General features: G+C 35.9%; 10 protein-coding genes across 10 annotated transcripts; 6 read left to right on the top strand and 4 right to left on the bottom strand.

Annotated features, from left to right (window-relative positions):
* Window positions 1–420: 420 nt before the first annotated feature.
* On the bottom strand, window positions 421–984 carry FG379_000494 (ribosomal L17; the record flags this gene model as incomplete). Its single annotated transcript, XM_067325905.1, has 1 exon — window positions 421–984. One exon carries the CDS (start codon window positions 982–984, stop codon window positions 421–423), a length of 564 nt encoding a protein of 187 aa, XP_067182745.1.
* Window positions 985–2,151: 1,167 nt separating this feature from the next.
* FG379_000492 (importin beta like ARM repeat alpha superhelix) lies at window positions 2,152–4,947 on the top strand (the record flags this gene model as incomplete). Its single annotated transcript, XM_067325903.1, has 1 exon — window positions 2,152–4,947. The coding sequence occupies one exon, from the start codon at window positions 2,152–2,154 to the stop codon at window positions 4,945–4,947; it is 2,796 nt and encodes a 931-aa protein (XP_067182743.1).
* Window positions 4,948–5,644: 697 nt separating this feature from the next.
* FG379_000491 (zincin aminopeptidase N like metalloprotease) lies at window positions 5,645–8,452 on the bottom strand (the record flags this gene model as incomplete). The annotated part of the gene is made up of 1 exon (XM_067325902.1): window positions 5,645–8,452. One exon carries the CDS (start codon window positions 8,450–8,452, stop codon window positions 5,645–5,647), a length of 2,808 nt encoding a protein of 935 aa, XP_067182742.1.
* A 583-nt stretch (window positions 8,453–9,035) lies between these two features.
* Window positions 9,036–10,010, top strand: FG379_000490 (uncharacterized protein; the record flags this gene model as incomplete). The annotated part of the gene is made up of 1 exon (XM_067325901.1): window positions 9,036–10,010. One exon carries the CDS (start codon window positions 9,036–9,038, stop codon window positions 10,008–10,010), a length of 975 nt encoding a protein of 324 aa, XP_067182741.1.
* A 1,236-nt stretch (window positions 10,011–11,246) lies between these two features.
* On the top strand, window positions 11,247–11,610 carry FG379_000489 (uncharacterized protein; the record flags this gene model as incomplete). The annotated part of the gene is made up of 2 exons (XM_067325900.1): window positions 11,247–11,344; window positions 11,397–11,610. 2 exons carry the CDS (start codon window positions 11,247–11,249, stop codon window positions 11,608–11,610), a joined length of 312 nt encoding a protein of 103 aa, XP_067182740.1.
* A 184-nt stretch (window positions 11,611–11,794) lies between these two features.
* Window positions 11,795–12,805, top strand: FG379_000488 (RNA polymerase II CTD NL1 interacting like phosphatase; the record flags this gene model as incomplete). Its single annotated transcript, XM_067325899.1, has 1 exon — window positions 11,795–12,805. One exon carries the CDS (start codon window positions 11,795–11,797, stop codon window positions 12,803–12,805), a length of 1,011 nt encoding a protein of 336 aa, XP_067182739.1.
* Window positions 12,806–12,907: 102 nt separating this feature from the next.
* FG379_000487 (uncharacterized protein) lies at window positions 12,908–14,044 on the bottom strand (the record flags this gene model as incomplete). The annotated part of the gene is made up of 1 exon (XM_067325898.1): window positions 12,908–14,044. One exon carries the CDS (start codon window positions 14,042–14,044, stop codon window positions 12,908–12,910), a length of 1,137 nt encoding a protein of 378 aa, XP_067182738.1.
* Window positions 14,045–14,521: 477 nt separating this feature from the next.
* On the top strand, window positions 14,522–18,571 carry FG379_000486 (uncharacterized protein; the record flags this gene model as incomplete). The annotated part of the gene is made up of 1 exon (XM_067325897.1): window positions 14,522–18,571. The coding sequence occupies one exon, from the start codon at window positions 14,522–14,524 to the stop codon at window positions 18,569–18,571; it is 4,050 nt and encodes a 1,349-aa protein (XP_067182737.1).
* Window positions 18,572–19,453: 882 nt separating this feature from the next.
* Window positions 19,454–20,976, bottom strand: FG379_000485 (uncharacterized protein; the record flags this gene model as incomplete). Its single annotated transcript, XM_067325896.1, has 2 exons — window positions 19,454–20,661; window positions 20,952–20,976. 2 exons carry the CDS (start codon window positions 20,974–20,976, stop codon window positions 19,454–19,456), a joined length of 1,233 nt encoding a protein of 410 aa, XP_067182736.1.
* Window positions 20,977–21,452: 476 nt separating this feature from the next.
* Window positions 21,453–23,183, top strand: FG379_000484 (uncharacterized protein; the record flags this gene model as incomplete). The annotated part of the gene is made up of 1 exon (XM_067325895.1): window positions 21,453–23,183. One exon carries the CDS (start codon window positions 21,453–21,455, stop codon window positions 23,181–23,183), a length of 1,731 nt encoding a protein of 576 aa, XP_067182735.1.
* Window positions 23,184–23,221: the final 38 nt, after the last annotated feature.

Raw genomic sequence — 23,221 nt, 5'->3', positions numbered from 1 at the left:
GGGGAGGAACCAAAATATGCGGTTTATTCCTCAGTTGGGAGAAGACGGAATAAGTGACAAATACCTTATCAGATATACGATATGTAAAACAGTGTTTTTATTAAATGGCTATGTATTACAAAAAAGTTCTCACTTATTTAAGTAGATTCATTGATTAGCCAACTAAAAACGTTAAAACTATAAAAGTTCTATTTAAATATAAAACAGCTAATTGTTTGATTGATGGTAACAGCTTTTTTATTGATCACATTTGCAATCATGATAGAAAGGATGTCTACACAACCAAATACTCACAATAAAAAGTCAAAATGATATTTAATGCCCTGTACCGTTTGTAGTATATGGTAATTATTAATGTTAGTGTAATTGTAGGTGTAGTACGGTAAATTTACTGTTAATTCGATTATAAACAACAGAAGTTCAGTTTTTAGCACCAACACGAAGTTTCCTGCAAGCCAATTGCTTCTTTGTCAACTTGATCACCTTGTGATTCTCAATGTCTTTGGGTTGCTCAACAGCATCGTCTATCTCCTTGAATATCATCTGAATATTGCAAGGTTGACTTTTAAATGGGGTTATGCGACCATGAGCTCTGAATGTTCTTCTTCTATTTGCTGGTGCCTGTGTAACAACTATCGATACTAACATCAAACGATCAATGTCCAAACCCTTCATCTCGCAGTTACTCTCTGCATTTTGAAGTAAGTCCAGGAGAAATCTACAAGATTTCTCTGGAAATCTACCTTGTGTCAACTTAAACTCGTTTGCCTTCGCTGTTCTGCCAACTCCACCATTAAATCTCCTAAATGGGACGCACCTCTTCTTTGCTATTACATCATTTAAATATTGACGAGCGTCCAATAAATACATTCCCTTTATTGCCGTTGCCGTCTCATATGTATTCTTATAACTTACACGAAGATCCGTCCCTTTGCACTTTACACTCTTAGAAGGAGTATCGGGGTTTACTGCGTATCTAACCATATTGATTTACTTTACAACTCCAAGTAAAAAAATAAAACTATAATTCTTCCTGTTATCTACTACTTATCTTTTTGGTACCTTTGTCCTCGCCTGATTTATATGGAATTTGAACGACTATTACCTTTTAGCCTAACCGCTTTCCTGATTCTTATTTATTCGCGACGCCCTAGTTAAATTTGAAATGATTGTATTTTATTATTTATATTATACGCCCAATAAATAGCGTTTTGTGGCTATTGCTACTACTTTTATTTGACCTATATATATTGTTGTTTATTTTACATACATTTATTATTTATTTCTTGTCTCATTACAAGAGACGCAATAATAATCACCCTATATTATAAAAAGAGACCTCCCGCCCAAACATTACTCACCCGTTATAAAATTGCATGACATGCAAAACATGACTTGTATTAAAAGTAGTTATTCTTTTTTATATTGAAGAGAGGCGAATATTAAGGTGGTAAAAATACAATTCCTTCCCTTTTCCTTCTTTCAAATTCTAGCTCCATTCCTGCGCCTGCCACCATTTCTCTACTAAAGGACGTCCATCTATGTACTACACAATTGATAATATATATATAGTGTGCCTACAGTAAGAAATCGTTTGCTTTCATGTGTTTGAGCCCTCTTCACTACTAAATGACCAATGTACAAGTGGCACAACACATTGACTCGGGAAACTAGTTTACAGTTCAGAAAAGCAACAATTGATAGTTTTTCATCTTTCACACTATACCCTTATTCGAACTTCTATTCCTACCTTTACTCCATTTTAATTGTCCACTTCATTGCTTTGGATGCACATTTACATTCTTAATCATTATCTTTATCACCAATAATATGGGCAAAACATAAGTGCCGCCAAGCCCAATTTTGGTTGAATACCCTAATTGAAACCAAAGTAATTAATATATTGTAGACGGGACTTGATATTTTATTTGTACGCATTTTCCCTTTCTGAAAGAAAGAAAGATCTTAAGGCACTAGTAGTAGTGAAGATAAGTGCTAGTGAGAAAAAAGAACAAGGGGAGTCGCCGGTTTTAACCCAGTAAGAGTGCTCACTCTTCTCCCCCTTGAAGACTTGTGTATAATTAATATATTGATTATCGAGTTGGCTTAAGGAAACCATAAAGTAAAAAAAGCTTGCCGTTTCTGAGATAGATGTCATCTACACAATGGAAGTCAGATGTGATAAGATGTCAAGAAGTGCTTAACATTTTGAAACAAGCAGACTCTCCTGACAGTAATGTCCAGTTGCAGGTTACAAATGCACTAAATTCCTTTGTGAATTCTTCGAATGACGCATCGTGTTACTTTGCTTTGATATTCTCCGAGCTCAATAATGAGGGAGTTGACGTGCGTCAGAGAGCAGGTTTGCTCTTGAAAAACTACCTACTTCAATATGGAATTCCAAACTCTCCTGAACAACTTGAATATATAAAAAGAGCATCTTTAACTGCTTTGAATGATTCGCAAAAGTTAATCAGGTCCACTGCAGGAACAATAGTAACTAACTTTGTAAACATGAAACAAGGCAAGCCATTTCTTGTTGAATTTTTGCACTATTTGTCGCAACTTGTTGACATGGCTACTCATGACAGTATAGATGGTGCTTTTGACTGTTTGTATAAAATCTGTGAAGATGAATTGGAATTCTGCCTTGGCGAGAATTCTGCGGTGTCTTTCGAGTCCAAACAAAGGCTTGGATCTTTTATTGAAGTATCTAAACAAATAATACTTCCAAAATTATTTACGATATGCCAAGGTTTGCATCAAGTTCTTAGTAGTAATGAAGCTGCCGTATATTATAGTCTTAAATGCATAACTTTGTATGCTCAACACCACTTATTTACAAAAAATCAGCCGCTGAACGACTTATTTAATTCGTATTGGCAAATTATTGGTATTATGGCTAAACAAGAAAGCAAGAGAATTAGAATTTTAGTTGTAATTGGTATTATTACAATTATCGAAGATGATCCTGATTCAATTATTGACAGTTCGGGAGTTTCGGTTATTATTGACTTTATACTCTGTTGCTGCGAAGATAATAACGCTGATTCTTATAATCTTAGACTTGAGAGCCTTGAATTTTGGCCAATTTATCTCAGAAATGAAAAAGGAGCAAGTTATTTAAGACCTTTTCTTCCAAGACTTCTTATTTGCCTATTAGATAATGCAATATTCACGGATTTTGATTATATTGAAATGGACCCTTCTCACTTTGAGGATAAGGTTGAAGACGATCAACATTCAATGGGCCCGAGATTCCATCAAGGGCGTGGAGGCAATGGTGACGACGATGACGAAGTTGAAATAGGCGCATGGGGTAATCAATGGACCGTCAGAAAAGCATCAGCTCTTGCTCTAGATCACATTTCTGTTGTTTTTGGCAACGAGATACTCAAAGACTTACTTCCTTTAATTGAAAATAGGCTTCAAAATCAAGATTGGGAAAAACAAGAAAGTGCAGTATTGGCTCTTGGAGCAATAGCAAGGGGTTGTTTGGGAGGTCTTTCCCCATTTTTACCAAAGGTGCTGAATTACTTATTTAGGCTCACAAATGATAGTAAACCATTAATTAGAAGCATATCATGTTGGTGTATTTCCAGATTCGCCCCTTGGCTGGCACATCAGCAAGGGCAACCAATTCTATCAGATGCTGTAAGGGCGCTCTTGACACGCGTATTAGATCCGAATAAAAGAGTTGAGGAAGCTGCTTGTTCAGCAACAGCTACATTTATCGAAGACTCTACTCAATCTTTATCACTTATACCATTTTTAGATGAAATCATTGAAACAATATCAAGAGCTCTTGTAACTTATCAATACAGAAATTTACTTATTTTATGCGATACAATATCAACTTTGTGTTTTTCTGTTGGACCAAGTGTATATAATCAAAAATTCGAGAATAATCTAATACCACTTTTAATTGAGAAATGGAAGACTTTTCCTGTTGAACACCCATGTTTAATTGGATCGATGGATGCAATATCCAAGATATTTACTGTAATTGGACCTGGTGTATCAAAGTTTGCAGAACCGGTACTCGAACACTGTATTTCTAACAATCTTTACTCGGCTGTTAACTTAACAAAAGATGCAGACGATTCGTGCAATGGCATTCCAGAAGTCATTGAATGTGCTTTGGATCTCGTTAGTTCAATAGTAGAGTCCATTAGATTTGAATCTATTCCGGTACTTAAAAGGTGCAATTTCTTGGGATATATACAAGTGTTTTCAAGATATGACAGATTCCCAAACGTTAAACAAAGTGTTTTTGCTTGTTTAGGTGACTTGGCTAAGTATGGTGGTGATGATATGAATATTATAAAACCGGTTTTTTCCGAGATATTGCAAATTACAATCATTAACATTAATGACACTAATATAGGTATATCCAATAATGCTGCTTGGGCATTAGGTGAAATGATTGCTCACTCTAGTTCTGAAACAAGACCATGTATTGAACAATTGTTGGACCCAATTCTAGATACATTAATTTCAAGAATTCCCGTAAATAATGATACCAATACTCAAACCAACAATCTTGCAATTAACATTTGTATTACTCTTGGAAGAACTTCTGCTTTGTTTCCGGAAAAATCAAACCCAAAGATATCCTTTTGTTTGGGTCAAATATTTGAAATACTTTCTACTGTTAGAAATGATGCAGAAAAAATGAGTGCTATACAAGGAATATGTTTTGCCATTAAAATAAAGCCAACAATAGTTGATGCTTCTAATATCAAACAAATGCTTGATCTCATTTCTTCTCTTCAGTCGGTTTTAAATCCCAAATCGAATTATTTTGAATTGATTTCACCGTTATTAAGAAGTACTATACAGTCAATTTACTTGAATTCAAATAAGGAAATATTTGCAAAGGCTTTGCATTCCCAAAATGACTTCGTCCAGGGAATATTATATTCATACTTGAGCACAAACACCTAACTTGCTCTCTCAAAATTCTCCAGTCGCAAATTTAGCTGGTTACTTGTTTAATATTATTGTTTGCTTGTTTTATTTTGGGTGTGCACTTGTTTGTCCTTTTGTCAGAATGTTCTCTTCATCTCACCTTTATTCTGCACAACCGAGTTCTCACTACTCGCGAGTAACCTTTTTCACTATTCAACTCTGAAAGGAAAAAAATTCTACTGTTAACCACAAAGGGTTATTAACAACAAAATACACACATTAAAAATACAAAAACTTAGACAATTCAAATATTTTAAATATTGTTTTGTCGGTGTTCATTTATTTGCATGTAAGCCATCAATTCAACGGTGATTTACATGCAGATGCAAACTTATTGCATGCAGTGTTGAACATGGCCAACTTACTATATGCCGTCCCATGCGTATGGCGCCTTCCCAATTTGGTGGCAATCGGCCCACTTATGTCAAGGAAAATGAAATTTTTAATGCATAGAAAGTTAAAACAAGGGCTTTAATAACCGTTATAAGGAATAAACAAATATTAAAGTTATACAAAAGAGTAAAACAGTAGGAAAAGAGTGTCTCAAACGCATTATATTATTTGTCTATCTTCAAAACAATGAAAGAAAAAAGAATCCTTGAATTAAGCATTTGTTTCTAAAAAACACTCAGTGAGCATGAAGGACCGATAAAACAATACCGTCATCACATGCTTAAAAGGTAATTGACTTTAAAATCTCACTTGTATCGTCAGAAATTCCAGGAGTACTTAAAATTCTCTCAACATTCTGCTTAATTAACTCCTTCCTCCTTCCATCAAGCTTCACTACACTGGTAAACGACCTTGCTTTATTCGCAGCTGACATTGGATTTATTTTGTCCATTTCAATGATTGCATCAGCAACAAATGAGTATCCAAGTCCGTCCTCTCTGTTAAATGCAACAAAATTGGAAGAGAAAGCACCAACCAATGACGAAAATATTGTTGGGTTTTCCTTATACTTAATGAATTGAGGATTGGATTTGTAAAGGGAAATCACTCTCTCAACAGTGTCTGGTAAGGGGCAACTGGCTTGTATGGTAAAGTATTGATGCAGTGTGGACACATCATCAGTTGTTGCTTCCAACAAGGAATCCAATGCTTCCCTACACTCGCTTGAGTCAGGATTAGAGAATAACATCGCAGAAATGGACCCTAGTTTACTCGTCATATAATTGAAACTATTGAACTGTTCAAATCCTAATTTTGTTGTGAGTACCGGGTCTACTTTTGAAATGTAATCCAATAACAAATTCAATAGTTTTCTAATCATTATTACCTCGACATTAACTCCCTTACCCACAATGAATGGACTTTGAGAAGGCAACTTCTTGAGATCATCTGTTAATGTATTAAATAAGTTAATGAATTGTGTGCTGTATCTGGTGGAGAAAATGGTTCCCAATGCTCTGAAGGCTCCGACAATGTTGTCAAAGTTAGGTTCACTTATTGAGGACAAAATTTGCTTGTAACTTGGCATTCTCAATGCGTAAGCAGCTACAACCGGAGAAATGGTTCCATTTGTGTTTTTGGATGTTCTTATCTTGCTAATGAATGAGTCGAAACAGTTCAAAATAGTTTCTGATAAAAGTTCATTAACAAGCAGTTCCGGCGAGTCCCTCTCGGAGGCTCTAGTTGCAACTTGGACAAGAATCTTTTTAAAGAGGGTCTGAGCTGCATCATATCTATTATATTCGTCAGTGTCATATGCAAGTAGAAATGCTAAATCCTCATCTGAACGCGGAGTGTTGAATCTGAGGTTAACTGGAGCTGAGAATCCTCTTAAGATTGACGCAATTGGAGTTTCCCAAACATTATCTAAAACAAAGGTCTGTTGCTGTTCCTTCAAAATCAATGTCTCAGATGGCCGTATTTCTTTACATGACTCTTTGCCCAATAATCCAACCACAACGGGAATGTAAAACGGTCTTTTCTTTGACTGCCCAGGAGTTGGACTGCAACGTTGACGAAGAGTAATCGAACATGTTTTATCGATTTTATTATGGTCTATCGAGACAACCTCAACCTCTGGAGTACCCGCTTGGTCATACCAACGCTCAAATTGAGTAAAGTCATAGTTGTTTGCATCGGCCATTGCACTTCTAAAATCGTCGCAAGTGACAGCCTGACCGTCATGACGAGCAAAATAAAGATCCATACCTCTTCTGAATCCCTCGCGTCCCAAAATTGTCTCATACATTCTCACAACCTCAGCTCCTTTTCTATAAACTGTTGATGTATAAAGGTTATTTGTTGACACTATTGAATCTGGACGAATTGGATGTGCAAGTGGCCCAGAGTCCTCAACGAATTGATAATTCTTAAGTACTTCTATTTCTCCCAAGAGTTCAGACAATCTATCTACACAATCCCTTGAAAATTCCTGATCCCTATAAACAGTCAATCCTTCTTTCAGGGTAAGTTGGAACCAATCCCTGCAGGTAACACGATTGCCAGTGTAGTTGTGGAAATATTCATGTCCTACAATTGAGAGAATAGTGGTAAATATTCCATCAGTAGTCAAGTGCTCAGATGCCAGTAAACAAGAACAATTGAAGATATTTAAACTTTTATTTTCCATAGCACCAAAGTTAAATGACTCAACTGCAACAATATTGAATACCTCCAGATCATACTCCAGACCAAAGCGATCCTCATCCCATTTCATAGCTAGTTTTAATGATTCCATTGCTAATTGAAGTCTATCGACGTATTTTGGCTCACTGTAAACAAAGAGCTTCACAGTCTTTCCCGACCTTGTTACGAACTTATCTTCTAGATTTCCCAATACTCCTGCAACTACTGCAAATAAATATGACGGTTTTGGGAATGGGTCCACATATATTACATAATGGCGATTATCTTCGCCTTGAACTTGACCTTTTTCCAGTAAATTACCATTTGATAGTAGTACAGGACACTTAGCTTTGTCAGCTTCTAGTCTAACTCTAAACTTGCACATTACATCTGGACGATCTAAAAAGAAGGTAATTCTCCTAAATCCGTTTGATTCACATTGTGTGGAATAAACTCCACCTGAATAATAAAGACCCATGTTTTTAGTATTCGTTTCTGGGCATATCTCAACGACCGTTTCCAAGGTAAACTGTTGGTCTTTAGATGGAAGTAAACTACTTGTAATTACCAATCTACCATCAGGGCCATCTGGTTGGAAATAACCTTTGTAAAGGTTTTTTTCAAGAATCCCACCGTTCAACTTAACGGATACCAATTTCAAGCAATCACCATCCAAAGACAAATCACCTTTGAAATTGGACTTTGGATTTCTTCTCATTATTATCTTTGACGAAACTATGGTGGACCCATCCCTAATGCTAATTTCCAATTCAACTAACTCTATCAAAAATTCTGGAATTCTATAGTCCTTTCTGAAGATGCGTTTGTTATTATTTACGCCCCTAATTGCATTCAAATTACACGTTATCTCACTGCAACCACACTTTCCTATAATGTTTCCCATTTTTTTTCAAATCTACTTGAACCTTAGAATTATCAGTTGGTAAGTGTTTTATGGAAAACCGTCAAATAAGAAATTAGCTTATCTCTCTTGCTATATCTTAACTTTGCTTTGCTTACACAAAAAAAAATCGACTCTTGCTACACTGTTTCTTCACTGTAGAAACTTACTTTTTACTCTCACCAATTAATATATCTATTCATCACACTTATTGTCTCTATTTGGATATGTTACCGCCACATTTGGTGTATGTGATCTACGAAGGATGGTACTTACCCCAAAATTCCGCCAAATGTCTCGAGTAACTCATTAACCTTATGTAATGTTCTGTGGTTTTTATGTGAGACAGGATATAGTTGTGATTATAACGTACCTTTTGGCATTTTTAGGTTATGGTATTTGGTTTGATTTCAGATTGTGTGTTTCTCCTTAGTTTCAGTGGGGCTGACCTGCTAACTTTTCGGAATCCTATCTCCTTTTCGGTCCGCCAATATCTGACACTTAAATTTTTAGCTTTTTCACCTTCTTTTCATCTTGTATCTCATTAATTCTCCAGATTTTGGGTTTTTTTCAGTTTCGATTTCAAATGACTTCTCTTGACAACTACTCGAGAAGTTACGACGATTTGTTGGTTCACCAATTGATGCTACAGGATGAGGAAAGAGTTGAATCATACAGAAAAGCGTTTGAGAACAACAGAGAGCTAATTAAAGGAAAGATTGTACTCGATGTTGGCTGTGGAACTGGAATTCTCTCTTTGCTAGCAGCAAAGTTCGGAGCGGAAATGGTTTATGCCATTGACGGAAGTAAGGTATCACTGCTTGCAAGAAAGATAGTAGAGGATAACGACTTATCCGATAAAATTAAAGTAATTCATGGAGTTGTGGAGGAGGTAGAGTTACCAGTTCAGCAAGTAGACGTTATAGTTTCAGAATGGATGGGATTCTACCTTCTTCACGAGGGAATGCTAGACAGCGTTATTTTTGCTAGAGATAAGTGGCTAGATCCGAATATGGGACTCATGTTTCCTTGCAAAGCCTCAATATACGCCTCACTTGTGGAACTTGAGGATTTTTGGGTGGAGAATATTGAAAGTTTGAACAACATCCAGGGTTTTAATTATTCATCAATGAAAGAGTTAGTTCTTGCAGGCTATCTCAAGTCGCCACTTATCCTAAATGTGGAATCAAAAAACGTCAATAACTTCACATCGGATAAACTCTTTGAAATTGACCTATACAAAGTTAAAACAGAAGATTTAGACGATTTTCAAACATTCTTTAACGTTACAGTCAAAAATGATACGGAATTTGTAAACGGGTTTGTATTATGGTTCGATGTTGCTTTCCCAGGAGAAGGTGATAATATCACAATTCTATCCACCTCCCCGTACAACAGACCGACACACTGGAAACAAACAATAACTCTATTCAAGGATCATTTAGAGGCAAAAAAAGGGCTTAGTCTTAAGTGTTACGCACATTTTTTCAGGGAGAAAGACGCTTCAAAACGTAGCTATACCATTATTATTGAAGTTTCAGACGCCTTCATGCAACAATAGCCATATTACTTCCCCCGAGAATAATGACTCTTTCTTGAAAAACCTCATTTGTAAACAAGCTTTACACAACTTCCGACTGGTAAACTACCGCTGCGTTATCTACATTTACCTCTAAACACCCCATTGTGATCTCGAAAAGCTATATTAACAACATGAAATTTCACATGGAGAAAAGTAAGAATCTAATTTGGAAACTTTGATTGTTCACCGACATCTCTTAACTTTATATCAATATTTAAGCTACTTATATTTTTCTTTCCTAATGTATGTACCTGCCTTTACCCTCTTTTATCCCACTCGTATCTTTTAATCATTTAGTCAAATATACGTTTATGTCTATTAAAGGGGTGAAGAATACATATAAATTGCCATGGGGTGATAAAGTTTATATATGTCAATAGTCTATGATATATAAATAGCAAGAGTAGTAATGTTGGCGAGTTGGATAGTTCCCGTAATAGTGACACTTGGAGTGTTTTTATTTATTTCACTTTTCATCTTGTTGTGGACGTTATTGAGATCTTCTCATAAGTTTACACCTAAACCGAAATCATTCAGTGGTAAGTTAAAAAATAGAGAAACATGAATGCCGATGTAAAAATCAGTAATGTACTAATTAAAAATCATTTGTTTACCTACTAATTTTTTGTTTAATTGATACATTAAATACAATAGAAAACGAGAAAGCAGTGCGGGATTTTCACTCAAATATATCAATGAATTTTAACAAGGCTCCTTCTAAACAACACATACCACCACCGACATACGTTCCTCCTCAACCATACTGTTCCTTGCATCACCAAAATCATGCATTTCAGCATGCAGAGAATTCACATTTTTGTCATCAACACGAAAACCAACAGGTACACCACTGTCACTGCCGCAGTGATGAGAACCAACAGCAAAACAACGAGCAATACTGTCACAAATGTGCCAATTAGTGGTTGTATGAGTTCAATTTGCTTTTGCTCCTGATCGTTTAAAAGGCATGAAGGAATCATTTGTATGCGATTATGCACGACCTTGACTCTCAGGCCCTTTCTAGCATCATATTTTCTGTTGGTTAAAAAGTTCACGAAAATAGTCTGTTTTTTAACCTCACACAAATCATCCAGAAAATTTTATCGGGATATATTGTTTTTGTTGACTCCATTTGGCAACTGCAAAACATATTTGGTCCACATGTAAATAAAGCAATTGGCGCCTAAATACTTATTTTTTATTCAGTATATTAAAATGAATGACGAAAAGGACCAAATAGTTCAATATATTTTGTTGAGGAGAGATCTGAAATGGAACTATGGGTCTCTGATAGCTCAGGCATGCCATGCAAGGTAGGTTATTGATGTGAGTGTAACAAAAATGAAAATATTAACATTAATAAAGTACTGCTGCAATAGTAGAGAATATAAACGATGATGTGGTAACAAACTATACAGAAGACATAGATAACATGAGAAAAGTCGTTCTTTCTTGTCCCGATGAAGCCATACTTAAAAGTGTATCATTGGAGCTAAATTCAAACAATATTCCACATAAGCTTTGGATAGAAAAGCCTGAGGGCATTCCTACGTGTATCGCGACTATGGTAAGTTATTAAAGCAATAAGAAACGCGCTGAATTCGGATATTTATAACTGTAATGTGCATGTATAACTTTCATCAAAGCCAAACTACAGGAGTAAATTGAGGGAGTTTTTCAAGGTTTTTAAATTGTTTCGCTAAAACGTCAATTTTTGGCGCGAGCTACGGATTAGATTAGTTTTTTTTACAACGCAAACATTTATGTTTAACGCACTTTTATCGTGCAATAAACACAGAGATTTCTTGAATTTGACTTGTTCATTCCTTCCTGCTTCACAACTTTTCTGCATCCCCTTCTTCACAAGAAGATTTTATGGTTTGAATTCGAATATAGATTTTGGAAGAATTTTGCACGATTCTCGGACGAACTCTGAAAGGAGGTTCTCAACTAACAGAGTTACAGATGAGAACGGTGATGAGAAAGGCTCCGGTTTTAGACTTTTTCTTGGAACAGGAGTGGTAATTTATGCAGGATACATACTGAGAAACAGGAGACCACTTAAAAATATAGGCGAATTGAACAATAAATTTGAACGTTTTAATGAATGGAGTTATGCCTGGGTTTTAGAGAACGTGGTTAATAGGTTATTTCCACAGAATGAGGAGGAACCATTGTTACCTGACTTTGATAAGCTTGGGTATCCCGAAAATCTTCCAACATTAGTTATTGGTTTACGTGGCACTATATGTGATTATTCGCATAGCAAGAGAAATGGCTGGGGTGTCATTAAAAGACCAGGAGTAGACAAATTCTTTGATATTTTAAAACACTATTACGAAATAGTTATATGGAGTGATGAATCATTTCCAATTCCTCAAGAAATTGTTCATAAATGGAACTTGCCTGTAATTGGTGTTTTAGACAAGAACCAGTTCACCAAAAAAAACGGGAAATATTTTAAAAACTTAAACAGACTTGGGAGAAATCTTGAGAGAGTCATTTTAATTGACAACGAATCCGACTCTGTTTCATTTCAAAGTGATAACTCTATTGTATTGCCCAAATATCAAGGTAGTCCGTTCGACAATGAATTGGAATCTATCACGGACCTTTTAAAGGCAGCGGCCTTACAACCTGGAGACATAAAGTCATTCATTAAAAGTTTCAGTGGAGAAAACGAGAGCATTGCAGCCCGTTTTAACGAGTACAAAAAGAGCATATCAAAAAAAAGCAATGATTGTAGAAAACTTAGCAAATTTCTTCCTAAATAATTCCTAAGTATTTAATACTTGTTAAAATGTCATATACATGCACATCCTAATAATGTATAAATATCCATTCACTGTACTGAATTGTTTGGCGGCGCTCGTTTACTAATCATCGGCACTATCATGGTCGCCTTCTTCGGTTTCAATTTCTGTTTCTGTCACATTCGAAGTCCCGTCTTGATCGAAATCTTTTTCACTCAAAAGTTCCATCTCTTTCTTCCTTTTCTCCCTTAATGAAGACTCCTTTTTGTTGAGTTCGAGTAATTCTTTTTGGGTCTTTTTGACAAATCTGTGATATATAACAGCACCATCACACACTTCATCTACTATTTTCACTAACTTCATGGTTATCCTCGGTCCAAGTTCCTTCAAAGACACAGAAACCTTTCCAGTAAAGTTTCCACCTCTCTCTGAAAGTCCCATTTTTTCGTCTCTATCGTTTTTACCAAGTATTGGCATATTTACTTCAACCTCATCCTCAACCTCGCTATCTGAAGCACATCCACCGTTTTCAGAAGAGAGAATGTAATCCGCCATATCATCACCACGGCCAATAGAATATAGTTTTGAGTCCTTTGTCCGCAGCAAAATCTTTCTTATGGATCTAGATACCCCCGCTGGACGACGTATAATTGCATAGTGTCTTAACTCAAATGTTAGACTGCTTTTATCAAACTCGAATAATACTACTCTTTTGCAGGATCTAGTCTGTATTTTCTCAATATCTATTGCTGGAATCATTCCACTAATCATTGTCTGAATCAAATCAAGGGGGATTGGGTTGTTTTTAGCGTTGTTATCAACGCCTTTCATTCCATTTATAACCAATAACGGAGAAGTTAGATAATCAGAACTGCAGCTTCTTGGTCTCTTCTGAGAAGATCTCACATCGTGCATCAAACTGAAACCCTCTATCTTAAAAGTCGCTGTTGGCCCAGAAGGAAGTACTATTAAGCGCAAATAGGCTCCCGTACTTGTTTGACTAAATGCTAAAATGTGAGTTATGCCTAGGGGGCCTGATATACTCACAAAGTCTTTCGTTTTGTTGTACTTGTTCTCCTGGAGTTTAATTGCGCTCCATGGTGACATCACATATCTCATGTCCATTACTAGGTTTTTTATCTGTTTCATCACCTTACCTTTCCTTAACACAAAACACTTTGGAATAGACTTCAACTCTTCTTCCACCAATTCCTTCTTGTGAGTTCTTGTCTTCTTTCTCCTACCTCTTACCCTTGGCATGGCTCAACCCAGGTCAATAACCAATAACTCACTTTATTCACAAGTGTTTTTACTGCAGTTTGTTTTACCTATTTAACTCGCCAAAATCTATTTATTGTAACGCCTCGCCCTCTGCAAAAGAAAGTGATATTGAAACTCTGAAACCTTACGGCCTTTCTTTTCAACGATTTATTCCGAATCTTTACGACTAATACCTCGCTACACACTCCTTTATCACCCTAGTTATCTCCCTTTATTGCCATATCCTTCCTGACTTTTTTAAACGCCGGCAAATTACAATGAAAAAACATTAGTGCGAGACGTGACGTAGTGACAATACCGGTATAGGCCATAAAGCCAAGATTGCTGGGAGTCAAAGTGACATTAGATAGTAAGAGGGAATCTAGATGATTGATTAAGGGTTAATGTTTATATTGAGTCCTGTTTATTTGCGAATACAGATTTTGTTAGATCTTTAAGGGTAAATAGACGCAAAAAATGGACCCGTTATTACTGGATGTTGAATCGACACTGAAGAGTTTATCGCAAAAGCGAGTTTATTTATCTGCATATCAGAGTTTTTCAATTATTAAGGACTCAATTTCATCAATAAATGGTCAGTTTTCCGCTCCAAACTTTATAAATTTGACATTTGAGGCAATTAATGGTTGTATACCAAAAGGTGAAGCTGTAAACGGGAAGACTGATTCAAACTATGAATATACGCTCACTGGACTTTTGGTTCTGCAAAAAACTTTGATAGAGTCCTTGGATATGAATTTTCTTGGCGTAAACTATGTTGCAATCTCCCATGTTATAATAAAACAATTGATAAATGTACTGACTAGAATTATTAAGAGTAAGGCGAATGTTGATATAAGGTATGTAACATCTCCCATTATACAATTTTCAAGTATAATCGATGATACAAAACTGAGTCCAGACATGTTTCTCGCACTATTGGAAGTACTCACGGAGAATGAACTTTCAAATAAGGAAAAAAATCAGATTCAAGACTGCGTTGTTGAGTTATTAAACATTTCCCTGGAAAATTCCTTGATAATGTTGTCAATACACAAGTATATAACTTATACAATGTCCATATGTGATAGAAGACAGCTCGATGGCTCTCAAGATTCTTCAACTATATTCCACAAAATAGCTCCTCTAAATTCACTCTACTTTAGGTTATTAGATAAATTTGAAAAGTCGCAAATAAAGGAGTATCTTGATTTATTAGTTCTTTTCGGAACCTCTAAACAGCGTAGATATATAGCTGAGGTTGCTTTGGAGAGCCTAAATTGCCATGTAACAGTGTTAAACTCTGGCTTAGAGTGTGATTTTAAATGGATTCCACTTTACATTCTAGATAATCTAATTAACAATATGCAAGAAGCGAAAGACATAAAGTTAATAAATAAGTATCTTAAAACATGTGGTATATGTTTGTGTACACTAATGTCCATAAAAAAGAGCAATATTGCAGATCCATCGTTTGATTTAGATGTGAATGGTCCTATTGAAAGTTATATCCATTCGCTAAAACAATTTATGTTTACTACAGATTCAAATACACATTCGGCTGTATTGAATTCCTTATATGAGATTGTTTTCAACATTCAAAAGGTGATGAGGGATGAAAACGGGAAAAATGGTATTTCTAAAGTATTTGAATTGTACGAGTCTTTTGTTTCAGCAGTGGTTCCATTTTGCTCTTGTATTCTGGAAGATTACAGGTACAAACTATCACTTTCTAAAACAATTATTCTGATAACACTACTAATGGAGTCCTGGGACGAACTTTTAGTTATCACTTGCTACAATTTAGACGATACTCGTCAGATATACGAGAAAAAAAGAGCCCAAGGTGTTTTGCTATTCAAAAATTGTATTAAAACCTGCTTGAACCTAGCAGCTGTTGCTCTTTGTGGTGGTTTATCTGAAGGAAATATTAATTTTAGTGACGTATCAAATATGAAATCTGAGTTAAGACGCATAGTTGGGTCTATTATAAGGGCATTTGGACCGAAAACGTTACTTAGTTTCAGACCACTTGTGTTTGAAGGCTTAAAATTAACAGATTCAGAATTCCCAATAAAAAGTAATTCATGGTTGCTTCCATTGTTAAGAGTTCACATAACCAGGACAGAATTATCTTTTTTTGTCGAGTACTTTCTACCTCTTGCTATACTTTTGAGCAAACTCAGAGCAGACTTTCAAGAAACGGAACCGAACCACATGAAACTGTACCAAATACTGGAAGAACAAGTATGGTCTTTATTGCCCGGATTTTTCGATGAAACACTCGATTTTCTAGAGTCTTTTGGGTCAGATAACGGGATACTTAGGACTTACTTATTGCAGTTGCTTGACAGAGACACAACAAGAGATCACATTTGCAATGCCTTGCTTAGAATATCAAGGCAAACATTTATAGGCAGGGGATTGTCGCAAACGAATACCGAAGAGTCTTACGAAGCACAAAAAATGTGTAATATTGACAATAGAGATTATTATATCGCAAAGAAAACGTGGAAGAGCAATGAAGAGGCCTTAAACAAGTATTCAAAGTCTTTTTTATCACTTATGATAGTCAAGTTTTTGAACTGCTATTCAGAGGATATACCGATTGTCGTAAGCTCTTCATATGCCAGTAAGGAGAAGGAAACACAACACTATTTAAGTTGCATCCAGAGCTTGGTTCCATTTTGTGATGAGTCTGTAATTCAGTATAATCTAAATAACTTCTATAAAGTTTGGGACAATATGGCAAAAGGAATAGAGAATTCAAATATCCCCTGCAACAAAATAATTGCCTTGTTGGATGTTGCAATTGTAATGGCAAAAAGACTCCCTTTGGAACAGGTAGACAACATTTTGAAATCTTTTCTGAATATCCTAAGTGTTATTTTAACAAACAGATCCAAGGATAACTGTTCTGAAAAAACTCAGCTTCAAAAAAAGGTTTATAAAGGATTAAGGGCCTGTTTGGACGTACTCACAACTAAAACAGGCTTATTTTTGAACATTAGAGATAAAATTGTGGAAATATGGAATATACTGACACTAGATACTGGAAAATGCCCCTTCAACTCTTTAAAACACAGATTGAGTTGTTTAAGAGTATTTGTTCAACTCTTAAGTAAAATTGAAGACAAGGAATTTGTATTAAAATTCGGAAACGAACAAATGATCAATACAATGATTCCAGAGATACTATTTTGTCTTAGAGAACCAAATGTTTCCGTCAGAACAAATGCTGTTACTTTATTAAAATCAATTATTGAATGTTATATAGAATACCCAAGTACTTTAGAACAAATTATCGTTAAGATGATAACAATATCCAGAATTGGTTCCGGTCAAATAAACAAAGGTTACATAGAGATATCATGTGTTGTTGCACTTACAATGATTATATTTAATTACGGAGACTTAATTCAAAGTTCAAACCATTTTTCGGATAACTCACTTCTAAAGGTTATAATAAACTTTGTGGTTAACGCACTTAATAGTCAAGACCCAGTTATGTATATAAACTCACTCAAGTTCATTAGAATTTCGTTGTTTAGATTGGATCAGACTTTCTTAAATGAATACATTCCAATTATATTAAATAGTGCACTTAATAATGAAAAATGTTCATTAAAATGCCGAATAGAGTTAAGAAAGGTTTTGATATCAATTATTAAAAAAGTTGGAGCTACAAACGTAATGCATGCTTTCCCCACACAACATATTCCTCTATACCGTTATCTAGTTAGAAAAATAAGTAAATCTGCGAGTAGAAAAAAGAGAGCAAAAGACATTGAAGATAATTGCGATAACATCTTGGATTATAATGATGGGGAATTCATCGATGAAGATTTTGATTCAAGTAAAAGAGGTTCGTCCGGGATCTTGGGTGCTCTTGAGGAAGATAACGACTCCTGTGATGAATATCTTGGAAACTCAAATGCGACAAAGAACAAGGGTAAGAACAACACAAAAAGTGACTATACAAGTAAAGAAAGGTTCCTCACAATTTCCGGGGACTCAAATGGGATGTTCTCGGACCCAATTGATTTATTGAGTTCAAAAGCGTCTACTAATATAGTCACTACTGGTTTAAATGAACATACTACCAGGAAAAGAATAGTCGATCAAAATGATGATGATTTGGTTAAATTTGACGAGAAACTGAATATGTTAGTTGTTAAAAACAAAATTGATACAGAGAACGAAAACAACGATGGTCTGTGTATCACTTCTGATAAATTCGATTATGCAAGTATCAAGGGATCTGAAAGATTCGGTGGAAAAACGGGAATGATACTTACTCAAAATACTATTAAGCCTTCAAAACAAGTTAAGAAAACACGAAAACACCACATTATTGTGAAAGGCGTATCGGAATTCAAGAGCAAAAGGTCAAAAGGTGACATTGTCAAGAATGGACTGCAACCTTTCGCTTACATGCGGCTGAATCCCGCACTAGCCAAGGAGAAACATAAGGTAAATGCAACAAAAAGTATATCTAACATTTTCACTGGTAAAAAAAGAAGATAGATGTTAGGATAAATAATATAGTTCTAATTTTGTCTAATTATCTCCTATTCTTATTGTCATTTTCCAATGAAATACCTTCGACTTAAATAGCTTATAAATTGATTATGCTGTACTTCACCGCCAGACGCCAAAGTCATTAGTGACACAAACAAGTGCACGTGCGAAGACTTACAAAATATCAATACTAGCCTCAAGAAACCCCCAAAGGAAACCAACAAAACAAAACACAAGAACTTGAAAGAATTTGCCACCAAGAAGTACCTTTCTTCTTTTTTCGTTCCTCGGTTTTGTACTCATGAACCCACTATTAAAAAACTAAAAACCTCTAGAGCATTAAAGTCAGTAAATAATAAACAGATAATTCTTAAATTGTGGTTTAAGATATCCAAGATCCCCACCCCCATAAAGATGTACTCTCAAACTGATTAAAAGTAAGGTGGAAGTTAGTGAATTAAAAAGAAAGAACAAGAATGAGTAGTATAATTGGGATTAAGCCATTCATTACTATAGAAAAGAAAGATTCAAATAGACAGTAGATATTAAATAGTATCCAACCGCTCTTACTCTTAGAGAAATTGAACACTTGAATAAAGATCCAGTGAATAAGAGGATAATACATCGTCGTCATTAATTATAAAGTCACTCATCCTCAATAGTAAATTCCGTATATCCAGTAGACAGTTTAAGATTAAAATGAATAAGTTTGGCAAGCACCAAATAAGCAGGATCCATTTAAGACGTTCCAAAGAGAAATAACACCTAATTAAAACAGGTTTTGCTATAACATTTAAACTCCAATATGCGAGTAAAAAGAAGCCTCAATTGGAGAGACTCAGACCACAATAAAAGAAAAAATCTACTTGATAGCAAATATATTTCTCTTTAATAGGGAACATTCTGGCGACTACCCGTTGAACTACCACCTGCTTGATATCCACCACCTCCAATGGGTCTTGAACCCGGTGGATCTCTATCGTCCCTAGAGTAGTAACCGGAATTCTGATATTGTTCGCCACTCGATCTGCGATCTCTTTCTCTATCACGATCATCCTCTCTAGAGTAGTAACCACGGTTTGAACCGCCATAGTGGCCACCAATTCTCTGAGGCCCAATACCACCACTTCCACCGGGAGGTCCGTCAATCCCACTTCGCGAGGGACTCCTTCTATCAAATGGGGCAGCTCTACCAGAGTATCTATCATCAAAGCGTTCAGATAAGTGCCCGTATCTATCTCTAGGATCATCATAAGGGTGATGAGGTGGATACCTGTCACCCGGAAACACTCCTCTGGGATCGTCTCTTCTAGAATAATAGTAGTCATCTCTTGGATGCGGCATACGATCATCATATCCCCTTCGATAACGGTCATCTGGATAGTAGTGAGGTCTGTCGCGTCTGTCATATGGATCACGACGTGGTGATCTACTTCTAACTCTGTATCTAGGTGGAGATGGATATCTTCCCCTTGTGTGCATACTGTCATAAGGACCAGAAGAATAAGGTGGTGGTGACCTCCTTTTAGCTCCGTATCCATTAGCAGCTGCAAGTTCTCTATCTAATTGACCAACATCTTCCTCAACACGTATTGCCTTACCCAAAAACGGTAAATTTGGAATCTCTTCCAAAGCTCTCTTCATTTCCTCTACGGTAAGGTACTCAACAACACCAACTTTTTGGCCCTGATGATGGAAAACAGCGGAATAATTAACCTCTCCAATTTGTCTACCATAATCCTTCAAATCTCTCCAAGAGGCGTTATCATCCAAATTGAATACACATACACGAAAATGTTTCCTTGGTGGTCCTCTTCCATCCGAAGGCAATGGTCTGCTGTACTGAGGTTTATTTGAATTGTTCGTCTCCTTGTTCCTAACCATTGGATCATGTGGCTGAACAGCAATCACTTGACCACCAAACTCGACACCATCTAATTCACGGTGAGCTGCTTCCGCCTGTGTTTCGTCTTCATACTCAATAAAACAAAACCTTTGTTTCAACTCTAGTTTCTTAATCTCCCCAACTCTCGAAAAAAAGTCTCTCAAATCCTGTTCAGCATAACCTGGGGGTAAATTCCCAACAAAAACCTTGCCTAAGAGTAAAGTTAGTTACATCAATTAATAAAAGAGAAACACATGGATTTGAGTGTAATACAGACACTAGCGACGGTAAAGCTCATTTATACACTCAAATCCAAGCATGAAAAGTGCACCCACAAAATTTTAACTCAAGTCCTGAATTCACTCAGGTCTTTTTGATAAGAGTGTTCATGTAATACAGCCTCATGGAAACACCTAAAACATTAGGTGACGGCTCAGACCAAAAAATATATCGCAAATCACGGACATATGAGTTAAAAATGAGCAATCTAAGTCAACTTACGAGGATTCGCAGCCAAAGAATCCATCTTTCCTAGATGAATTCACAACCTGCCAAAGAAATTAATCTAAAAACAACCTCCTTTAGGTAATCCCCTGATACAATTACATACAAACTTTGTCCTAACTTTGTATCCAAACCCTCTATCAACTTCAATGTTAACTGTTGACACTTGCCTTTATTCAAGTTGTTCACTCTGTCACTTGTAGATCCGTCTCTCAACAAGTTTACTTCTTTGGCGGGTGTCTTCATTTGCGAGACAAGACATTGTCCAGTTACCGGTAATATAGAATATGGAGTCAAATTAAATAATTGCTTACAATTAAAACGTATTATCGTTAAATAGCAATAACTTACACTACAGTCTAGGCGTATTTTTTAAAATAGCATGTTAAATTTCAGGTAATTGTGGGGTTCTGGATGATATTGCCTATGTATTTTTTTTTCCTGAAAAGGCCTTGATGAAGAGTATTTTGGAGGGTTTACTTCTACAGATCGACTATAATGGGTGTAGAAGAAAGAATTTTGGAGGCCCTCAACACGGGGTACACGAGTCTCGATGAGATTATGTCCAAAAGGGAGTTTGGAGGCAAGATCGGGGGATACACAAGGATGAGGGGGATGATTAGATACTTTTTGGAGCAGGAGATTTACGTGCATTCCCTGATTGATTCTCAAAGCAATGATGAGTTTTTATTGGACCCTTTTAGTTGCGAGTCCTTTGACGAACACCGCTCCCAATTTAAGATTGGAAGATTTGGATCCAGAAATGTCTATACTTTCGCCTCCATTCCGACAAATACCCTTTTCGGCACCTATTTTTTGGATGTAAATAGTGAAGATCTTTCTTACAACCCTTGCGAAGACAAATTTGAGGATTGTGTAATCAAATTATATGATTTTACCAAGGAACTAGATAGTTTTGAAGATTTTGAAAACTTCAATTTAAGCGAAGAATTTTCTAGAGTGAAGAACAGCAGTTTAAATTACTCCGATAGTAAATCCCAAGTACTTCATGAAGTAAAATTGAATGAGATGCTCGATATTATTTCGATTGTTGAATTCAAGGATGTGAATGAGAAAAACGACGATATTTTGCTCGAGAATCACTTTGATTCCAAAGAACGTAACACTTGTAAATATGTTGAAGAGAAAGAATCAAGGTACTCGCTTACTTTTCACGTTATTTCCTATAAGAAAATACCAAGCTACTCTCCTATACGTTGTGTTGAAGTGGGATATGATGGTTTTAAGGGTAATGTATTGCCTCCAAAACACGTTTGTGAAATTTTAAATAGTTTGATTAAAATCAAGTTTCCAAATTTGGAGACAGTAGCAGACTTATATAATATGGCAGTTAATTATATTGCTAAAAGTGTATGTGAGGATAACTACGTTTTGGCTGAGTACATTTTACTTTGTATATGTAACAGGCGTAAACTTCAGTTTGAATCGAGGAATGAAGTTGATAATCACTATAAGTTGCCTCCTATTGTTTTACATATATCTTTTTGTGATAAGGGGTTTGTAAAAAGACTAAGGGAGTTTTTGCAGAGAAACATCTCAAGAATCACGTGGCTGGATTTGGACATATCTACAATAAACAATTCACATATAACTCCTCATTTTGATGAGGAGAAGAACAAATTTATTACAGGAAGCCTTCAATTCCCTCTTTATAGAAACATTGTTGTTATTGACGAAACTACACTGCAAGAAGGTGAGTTGGCCAGCAGGGGAATTGAGAACATGTCAAATGTTGCGTCTTTGGTCAATTATGGGAGAGTGAACTACGGGTTCCCTGCGTATCAAGTTCCAATAGAAACCGAAACCAACAACATTATCCTTTCAGACAACGGGAAAAGTGTTGTGTGTAGTCAATTAGACATTTCTATTAGTTCCAAATATAAGGTGACAGCCAAAGGAAAAATTGAGAATAAAGAGCCGTTTAATTTAGAAAGAGAACTTATAAATTACCTTGGGCTTTACATTTCTATTGTAAGTAGTTGCGAAGAAATGATTCATTTTGACAAATCAACACAAGAGTATATTGCCGACAAATTTGTTGAAATTCGCCAAAAACTTTCACCTGGTGATACTCAAATCCATCCAAGTATTATCCACAATTGGATATTGCTTTCCAGAACTCAAGCACTTCTAAACGGAGAGGAGAGTTTAACTTCACTTCGCTTTGACAAATTTATTCAACTCGAAAAAGAAAGACTGAACATTTAGAAATCCTAGTGTGACTTTGCATTTGAATTACATTATAT

The sequence above is a fragment of the Cryptosporidium bovis genome (assembly GCF_009768925.1).
Source record: "Cryptosporidium bovis isolate 45015 chromosome Unknown contig_12, whole genome shotgun sequence".
Lineage (NCBI taxonomy): Eukaryota > Apicomplexa > Conoidasida > Eucoccidiorida > Cryptosporidiidae > Cryptosporidium > Cryptosporidium bovis.
Note: the sequence above shows the minus strand (reverse complement) of the source record. Positions and strands in the feature narration are given on the sequence as shown.